The sequence below is a fragment of the Telmatherina bonti genome (genome assembly GCF_933228915.1).
Source record: "Telmatherina bonti genome assembly, chromosome: 15".
NCBI classification, from domain to species: Eukaryota; Metazoa; Chordata; class Actinopteri; order Atheriniformes; family Telmatherinidae; genus Telmatherina; species Telmatherina bonti.
The window spans coordinates 19,454,777-19,464,304 of NC_136613.1; the positions used below are offsets into that span (position 1 = coordinate 19,454,777).

At 38.8% G+C, this 9,528-nt stretch overlaps 2 protein-coding genes across 2 annotated transcripts; both read right to left on the bottom strand.

The window, feature by feature from the left end:
- Positions 1–3,523: 3,523 nt before the first annotated feature.
- On the bottom strand, positions 3,524–5,402 carry hoxd9a (homeobox D9a). Its single transcript, XM_079254096.1, has 2 exons — positions 4,791–5,402; positions 3,524–4,284 (listed from the first exon to the last, which is right to left on the bottom strand). The coding sequence occupies exons 1-2, from the start codon at positions 5,329–5,331 to the stop codon at positions 4,040–4,042; spliced, it is 786 nt and encodes a 261-aa protein (XP_079110222.1). The 5' UTR covers positions 5,332–5,402; the 3' UTR covers positions 3,524–4,039.
- A 1,775-nt stretch (positions 5,403–7,177) lies between these two features.
- On the bottom strand, positions 7,178–9,210 carry hoxd10a (homeobox D10a). Its single transcript, XM_079254089.1, has 2 exons — positions 8,465–9,210; positions 7,178–7,838 (listed from the first exon to the last, which is right to left on the bottom strand). The coding sequence occupies exons 1-2, from the start codon at positions 9,207–9,209 to the stop codon at positions 7,564–7,566; spliced, it is 1,020 nt and encodes a 339-aa protein (XP_079110215.1). The 5' UTR covers position 9,210; the 3' UTR covers positions 7,178–7,563.
- Positions 9,211–9,528: the final 318 nt, after the last annotated feature.

Consider the following 9,528-nt stretch of genomic DNA (forward strand, 5'->3'; position numbering starts at 1 on the left):
GCTGACAAGTATATAGGCTATTTGTTTTAAAGTTTCTTCTTACTAATACAAAACAATTGTGTGCTTAAAAACAGGTCAAACACATATGTGATAGTATATTATTTAGTTACTAATTATTTTGTTTATTTTCATCACAGAAAACTCTTCTGATCGGAGCAGAGCTTAAAAAAAAGGTGTCTTCTGAATAATAAAATTGAAGTTAAACTTAAGTTTAGTGAAGTTGTTGTGCTTCAAGTCATTGCTTCCAGACGCTTTTTTGTTTTGCGTTTTGCCATGGGTGTACTATGATAACATAAAACTTTCTTTTTGCTCTAAGGTAAACATTAGGATAAACGATGTAAAAAGAAACACAAAGTCGTAAAACTTTTATTGGTATTTATGTGTCACGTCTGACGCCGATGTGAAGAAATTTATTTTATTCCTTGATAAATGCTTTTACCTCATATCTTTGTGTTCATATTGAATGTTTTATCAGTCATAGCTAAATATTCTGACGTGCAAATTCTACGTTATCATCCGTGATCCTCTGAGATCGTACACCAACATCGTTCATATTCATTCAATTTTTTTTCTTATTCAGGTCTTTTAGTCTTTCAGTCTTTCAACAGTCTCTTTGTATTCCCGCGCAGTTTTCCAGACTTATTCTGGAAATGGCGCATCCATAACATAACGTGTCGCTTTTCTGCTCAGAAGGCATCACACCAAAATGCATCCTCAACCGTTTTTTTACCTGTTCCTTTCTTTTTTAAAGAAAGTAAGACTCAATGGGGGAGAGGGGAAATGGGTTACAGTAAAGTGTTAATGGGTGGAATAAAAGCCAAAAAAGGAAAGGACAAGAATATCCAGCCGATCTCACAGCCAAACTTGAAATGGTCACGGATACTGGGATTTACAGTTGAGTAAAATTACGTGGAATAGCCTAACCTATCGATTACACGAACAAATTGTTCAATGTATCACGTTGTATAGATGCATATGGATTTTAATCTACAATATTTAATACTCCCAATGTATATCTGTACATTAACAGCAAAAGTAAGCATTTATCATGTGGTTTGTTCAAACTGATAAGTAGACTCAGTCCAAATTAGCATGCAAAGCAAAATGTGCCGCTGACATAACACACACTATTGCGTGATACTCTTGCGTGTGTGACTAATCTGTTGGCCTATAAGTGGCCTTGACAGAGATAAGATGAAGTGAAGGGTGTGAAAATGCAGCAATCGTGAGGTTATAACAAGACTGCAGCTATAATGATCAGACCTCTATAGCAAACTGACTGTCGGAAGCCCAAGAGCCACATGACACAAAGCCCCCCCAGAAACTGGGACACTGCAAGAACTTCATGTAACACCGCCTAAAACAGTCCACTCTAAGTTGTAGCGTGCGCAATGGGCTCTCTTTCCTTTTTAATTGTAATAACGACTTCTTAAACTGGAGCGTAAAAATGATGTTTCATTGGAGATTTCCGTGATACAACATGTGCCCTGATGCTGAATACTTGTTTTTAGTGTATCATAGGCTACGACTAAAGATATTTCCCACATTTGACCGCAGAAAGATTTTATGAGCATGTCAACAGTTTGCAACTTAATCATGTGTGCTATTAATAGACCATGGTTCCTCATTCAAGGGAATGTACTGATCAACACAAGTACTCAAATTAATCAATACAGCAAAAATAAAGATCCAAATAATCAATCCTGCATGGGTTGTAACTGTTGTAATCTGTGCTCTCATCGTCTGCTTTGAAGTTGCCTTTGGCAGTGTTTGGATGCTTCAGACAACTCATAGTCACAGTTCATGGCAGAAAACAAAGCCACGCTGTTGCTTCCCCTCTCCTCTCTGCAAACCTTATTTGAAATGTATTTCAAATGTGGAATGTCGAGGTCAGTAAATCTTGTATATCTGATTGTAGAGAGAAAATGACAGCATGTGATGTTGAGTGGTCCCAGAAAACTTTAATATAATTTAATTAATTTATCAATTTTATGCTGTACCTAAAAATGTAATATTTCCATATTTCCTTTCTGCATGTATCAATACTTTCTGATCGCCTTTGAAGAGGACCATGCTCTGTATGTGTTTATTTTTGAATAATTTACAAGAAGAAACTAATCTATTTTTATAAGTAAAATTTGATAAACGAAAGTACGTTTTAAGTGCTACTATGTTTTCCAATATACAATATTTGAAAATTGCTCGTATTCAGAAACAAAAAATGGTCTGATATGAACTGGAAGAAATTTGGGTGAGCATGACATTTTAGGGGGGATGTATGCAGTCAAAGTTCAGTTAATCTCCCTTCATTGTTTAGTTTAGTTTAAATAAAGAACTGCTGCTGGATACAGTGACCTCTATTTCCCAACGACTAAAATGGGTTGTTTCCTTGCACAAATGTTTGACATGCTGCTGACATATGGGGCGTGGAAGCTGTCGAGAGAATTGAAAATCAGCTTTGCAGCAACAAGTTCTGAAAAAAAAAAAAATCTATATATAAACGAGGGGCTTTTAATTCGGTAGCTTTTAAAAGGAGCGAATTTTCATTTAACAGATACGTTTATCATTTAGATAATTAGATACAGAGGAGGTCAAGATAAGGATTCTCTGTTTTCTCTTTGTTCCAACCATGCATAGGCCTTCATTACAGACACTTACAGAGCAACATCGCCCTCTAGCGCTCCCAACACAACTCCTCTGTCCCGGTAAAAAAAACAAAAAAAAAAACAAAACAAAACAAACCCAACATCAAATACACAAAATAGCATAAATTAAAAAGAATTAGAGACGTGTCTTTGTAGGCCTTTTAGTTTTAGTTTACCTGCACTGTTATTTAACATCTTAACAAGTTTCACAAGTATTAAAATGGATGAATAAAAAAAAAACAAAAAAACATGAGGCGTTTAATTACAGACATGTGAAATTAAGACAAATTTGGTGTTACTTAACATAAAGACCTGTTCACAAGGAGAAGCGCTCCTCAAAGTTAAGTTGTGTTTGTTTGTTTGTCTTTTCCATCGGTAAGAAGTGCATTTGATGAATAAACGTGACCATTAAGTTGGGGGGGGGGGGCTTCCTCTGAAACAATCCATCGAGCAGACACTCTGTGGAAAAGTGTCTCTGTTTGTCAGCAACAGACGCATACACACAAGAAGAAGAGGTTTTCAAAAGAGGTTGTAATTACTGGCCAGACCCATAAACTAATTTAGGCCAGACGTCTGGCCATTTCTTTAGCTTTATTGGACCGCGTTTCTTCCTGTCTTAAAGTAATTGCTGTTGCAAGTTGAACAATAAATTGGAAACCCGTCGCAACACCTCTCCCAATCATAAACATTTTATTAGATGTAATTCTGAGTTTCTATTTTACTGTTTTAAAAGTGAAAATAATCTGAGAAAAAAAACAAACAAACAAAACATTTGAGTCACCATGAAGTAGCCGACCAGAATTTTGTGTACACAACGCCACATAAACCACCTCATAAACCCTAACTCCGTGAAAAAAAAGAAACCACAAAGATTGCAGAAACCATATAACCTTTTTTAATATGCTAATAAAAGCAAAACGAAAAATATTCATTGATGCTTAATAATAAGTGGGAATCAAACATTTCCCCAAATATAGCAGCATCTTTGCACCCAGTTTGGTCTTAAGAGGGGAAAAAAAATCACATTTTCTGAGAAATTATTAAGTTGACTCTTACAGATCCACTGTCAGTGAACTCCTCTGCTTTAAAGGAAATACAAAAAGCCAAACCCACTGGCACATATCATGATGCGAAATTATCCGTTTGACGATGTTTCAAAACATCACTTTAAATGATGGGAAGTATAGACTATACCGGATACTGTCTGGAGCTGAGGGGAAAATTCCTCCATATGTGAAAGGCCTATCGGAGCCCAATGACAGTGACACATGGCATATGAAAAAAAAAATATATATATAAAATGGCTACGGTGTGAACAATCCTAGGAAAGGAAATGCAGTTGTTCAAATAGCTTCCTCGATACAAACATCACATTGTGTGAAATTGCAGCGAACCTATAGCTGCTCCTTGTTGCTCCTCTCCTTGTTCATTTTCTTCATTTTCATCCTTCTGTTCTGGAACCAGATCTTCACTTGTCTCTCAGTTAAACTGAGTATGCGGGCTACCTCATAGCGCCGGTCTCTCGTCAAATACATGTTGTAGAGGAACTCCTTCTCCAACTCTAGAGTCTGATATTTAGTGTAGGGACACCGCTTCTTTCTTGTCGAGCGCGCGTGGATCCAGTTTGCTGCCGGGTTATCTGAAAAGCAAGTGTCACAAATGGGATAAGAATATATTCTTAATATTTTTAAATTCACTGAAATTAGTGAATGATCTCCAGAGGAGTTCACATAGTTGGGATGTGTTGGGGCGCTGGGATGATCTGAGTGATTCAAGGGTAAAATAAGTTAGACATATTTGTTATTTTTGAGAGACGTTGTCCAAAGTTTTAAATGCATGTTTCCCCTGTTTTACCCACTGATAAGTCCCTGTACAGGAAAGAAAATAAATCAATCCTGGATATATGGCGGGGTATAATTTTATGTAATAGCGACATGCTTGTCTACTCTGTGTTGTAACACGGAAAAAAAAACCCCAACAACATTAGAATCTCAACAATAACCTTTTGCGGGGCGGGTTTTCCCCGTTCGCAGCCTCTGTATAGTTCGAGACACTTTTATAGGTTAGTAAAACCTCAAGTTTTACACACCCAGCTCGTACAGTTCTCAGGGCTGTAAATCAGGACAAGCTATTTCGTTTACTTACTTGGGTCAAGTTGTTGTTTCTCGTCTTTGGGGTCGCTCTGACTCTCACTTCCACTGTGCTCCTTCGTTGTTTTCTCTGGAAACTCCGATCTTCCGCACGAGAATTCACTGACGATCGGTCGAGCTTCTGCCTCCAATGTTTTGCTCTCTGTCGCTTTCGCTGGCAGGACCTCTGGCTTTGTCCCGTACGACCGGCTGTTGGAGTGGAACCCGGCAAAGGAAACGTGGTTTGAGATGGGCTCCATCCAGGAGCGCACGCCGACATATCTACCGTCCGACGCGGGCAGATGTGACTGGTGGTGGTGATGGTGGACATATGGATGGTAAATCCCTTGATGATGAACTGAGGACCAGGACGATGAGAAAACGGCGGACTTTGGTGCGAAATTACACGAGGAGAAGTCTGCGGTGTCCCCAGCACCTGACGGCCTCGGGGTCATCGTATGTTGAGCCTGAATAAAGCGAGCTCCGTAGACATCCTCCGGCTCCTGACCCATCACAGCGTCCACATAACAGTTACTAAGCGTACCACTGGAAGACATTTTTTATCTCTTCCTACTCATATAATACGGCCTGAACTGTTACGGGAAGCTTCCCTCTATGAACAATCATAGTATTTTTTGCTGGCCTGCATCTACAGGGATTGGTTACATGGATCACGTGGTCATATTTACCAATACAGCCAGTGAATCAATCCTGTCCTTTCTCTCCCATTTTTCGTGAGGTATAATTCAGATTTTCATTTTAGAAAGGAAGAAAAAGCCCTGTATGAACTTAAGGCACGAGGAAAACAATCGCTAGGGGGTAAAATAATAATAATAAAAAAAGTTTTTCCTCATTTTTCTTTGTGACCGGAGAATAGCCTAGCTGCAGTTCAGAAAAGGGAATAAAAATTTCCCTTGCATCCCCACACACCAACACGGCTTCAATGTATTTCAATGCCTGAGAAAACTCTTATAATATCGTCCTGATACCCTCAATGCTAGTAAAATGGTTTATGGACTTACAGAGTCCTCGTAAAAGAGATGTAATAACATGTTGTAAAGTAGCAGACGCCATTTCCGTTCACAATGCGGTGTATGCATTGTTAATATTTGGCAAGGAAATATATATATATTATGGGGTGGTTTAATTTTCTAAGTTGAGGCGGAAACGGTAGTTGTGGAATTATTGTATTCATTCAAAAGAGAGCAATAATGTATCAATAAATATTTTATGAGGTGTGTGTGATTATACATGCCGACAATGAAAAAAATGAAGTAAAGAACTCCATCTGTGTGTTGATATCTGGGAGGTGTCATCTAAAAGCAATGGCCCATACATTTGGACTGTTTTCCCTGATTTTAATTTGAACAGAATTTCATTTTAGGGGAGGTGTTGACGTGAAAGCAGAAGATGTCCGCAGAAAGTAAAGGTTGCATGAAACATGTTAAGTTTGGAGATTTGCAAACTGGATAAGCAGCTCGTGTGTGTGTGTGTGTGTGTGTGTGTGTGTGTGTGTGTGTGTGTGTGTGTGTGTGTGTGTGTGTGTGTGTGTGTTTATAATTCCTTTAGGTTTATTTTTAAAAATTTTCTGACTACATGTGGAGTTTTCTCCTGAAGAAAGGAGAAGGGCTGGTGTTGCGCGGAAGGAAGGAAAAGTCGTCGACCCCCCCCTTTCCCCGTGGATTTGTGCTTCAACATAACCCCCGTTTTATAGTCTTTAAACAGCATTACTTAACTTATAAACAGGCCTTAGCATCAACACTATAAAATATATATTTACATGTATAACCATGGCTTCTGTTTCCCTCTGCAATCTTCTAGTCTACAGAATCAGAGATGTATTTATTTTGTCATTTTACTCAAACTACTCGGTCAAGTTTTTGTTCCCTAACTTCCCAATGAACCACTGAACATGTCTATAAGAAAATATTCATTTCAAAGTGGATCTGCATGGATGGATTGTATCCATCAGAACTAATATAATGCTTTCTATTTTTTGTCCTATCAATATTTTGTCATCATAACAAATACGCAGGTGTCAGTGTGAGCAGTTTCAACGCATGTTTGAGTATCTGAGAGATCTTTTAAAACTTAGTGCTAACAATTTGAGTTAAAAATGTGCTTAAACTCCAGCTCACACAATGTGTTTTGATCACTTTCAAAAGAAGCTGGAACCGTCAACAAAAGCCTAATTATAAAAAAACAAAACAAAACCATGATGCTCTTTTGGGTTGTGTAACAGCGCAAAGGCTCCGAAAAGTCTAAATAATATTCTTTTTCGCTTTTTCTGCTGTGCTGTCTCAACACAAACTAGTAAGAAAAGTGTCCATACGATCAGTTCTGACCAGAAACTTTGATAACCATTAATAAACATAATTATTTTACAATATATTTATTCCAAGATATACATGCCACAAACATGCAATAAATCCACAGCTTAACATTGTTTTTCATCGTTTAACAGGGCTCACAAAATACCATCGAGAATGGCTTGCACGTAAAACAAATGTTGCACAAAACACGATAAATGTGCTACCATGGCTCATCCCTACTCTCAACTTGCCATGTCCACACACCGAACTGTTTTTGACAAAGAAAAGACATGTTTTGTCAATAATTTAAGACCAAAAAGTGTTACCCTGTGATAAAATGAAACAAATACACACAAAGACAAACAAAGACACAAAGCTTAAAATAGGCATAGTCACAGTTTTGTTGAAGATGAACGTCCAATAGTCTTACGCTAAAGCATATAAAATAAAGACTTCTAAACACAGACACATGTAAGCTCACGAAAAGGTTAGATTTGAGGTCAGTTCTCGGATGCGGTTTTCTCTGTTCATTTTCTTCAGTTTCATCCTGCGGTTCTGAAACCATATCTTGACCTGCCTGTCGGTCAGGTTGACGCTCCTGCTGATCTCTAGGCGGCGCTCCCGGGTCAGGTACATATTGAACAGAAACTCCTTTTCCAACTCCAAGGTCTGGTGCTTTGTGTAGGGGCACCTTTTCTTTCTCCCACTTTTCGCTGTTAGCCAGTTATTCGTCAATGTGTCACTCTTGCAGTCTGTAAAGATTCAAAGCAAAGACACTTAACGATTCACCGAGTTCACTCTCGAGCCCAGAATCTCATCATCTGCGTTTGTATTTCACCTCTGGGAAATAAAGCATAATGTAAATGCATTGCCTGAATAAATACAATGGGGGAAGTTATTAGGTACATTGCGGCAGTAATAAAACAAAAATTAAACGGAATATTGTCTATAAAACACGACACATTTAATTTTCAAAGCTTGAAAAATTAAGAAAAATCTTTCAAACTTTAAGGACCTTCAAAATACTTAATATGTAACCCGTAATTAAAGGTTTAAATAATTTAGTTTGGAATCAATTAAAAAGCTATAAATTGCAGCATTAGTTAGTGAGCAACATGTGCACTAAAAAGCATCAGAGTGATTCCTTTTCATCAAAAAATATTGCAATGTTTTCTCTAAAAGTAATCCAATAAATGGGGCTCCATGCTGTATGGTAAAAAAAAAAACAAAAAACATTCTGTTGTCCATTACTGCAACTTGAGAAAGACTATCATTAAACATTACGACTTTAGGGGTTGTTTGTGTTTTATACTTGGTTTTATGATGCCTTCTCGGTACAGCGCCACAAGATAAAAGCTTTTCATTGTAGCCAACCCACCTTTCCCTTCTTTTTGCTGCAGCTCAGGGCTGGATGCAGGGGCTTCCAATGAGCAGTTGTTTTCCTCCGAGTTGGACTTTGGATCCGGGCTTTCTGCAGGGACCGGTGTTCTTGTGGTTTCGGTGTTCTGTGGGACCTCCTGAATTTTCTTTCCCCCCTCAGAAAAACTAGAAGAGGATGATGGTAGCGGTTTTTCAGACACCCGGCTGAGCTGCATGAGTGTCGGGTTAGGGCTCGACGGTTCATGGCAGTAGTTTTCCGGATGCTTCCCATTCGCATAAGTTTGGCTCAGTCTGAAATAGCCAGGAACCGGGATCTCAGGACCCTCCACAGGGCAAGTTTCAGCAATAATATTAGAATATGCTGGGACCTCTGGTGAGCTGACTTTTTGTACTCTCTTATCGGAGTACATGCAGCAGTTACTCTCTTCTTTTATGCTCTGTGAAAATGTACAGTTTGACATCTGATTGGGCGGCTCTATTCTGCAGGGTCTACTCGGATCAGTCCAGTTATCTATTTGAGGTATGTAAGAGTGGACATTCATGCCCGTATTTTGGTGGTTGACCTCCCCTCTTTTGCCAAAAGACGGCAGAAGTCCACAGGTTTGCATTCCGTAGGTTCCCATTTCTGACCCAGACGGCATGTACATGTTGCTGTTGGAGTAAAAGCTGTCCGTCCTGCAGGCACCAATTAATGAGTCGACTAAAAAAGGGTTTGCCGCAGGAGAGCTACTGGGAAAGGACATTTTTGGGGTTAACTTCTTAAGAGGAGAGAGATGTCCTTTGTAAGCTGACATATCTAGGAAAAACAATCTGTAAGTCAGGATGCCTCCCGACCACATGACAAACCCACCAATGAGATTTGAAAATGGCCTTGAAACGCAGCCTCCTCTCACTGCGCGAGCTCACACTGCGGATATAGACGTGGTCAACAGCGACACCTACAAAATGGACTTGAAATTGGTTTTGCAGGACTTGTGAGAATCTGTTGAACAATACAGGAATGAACAAGTTTAAACTAGAATTCAAATGACGATAAATACAAATCTGTAGTTTTGATCCCGA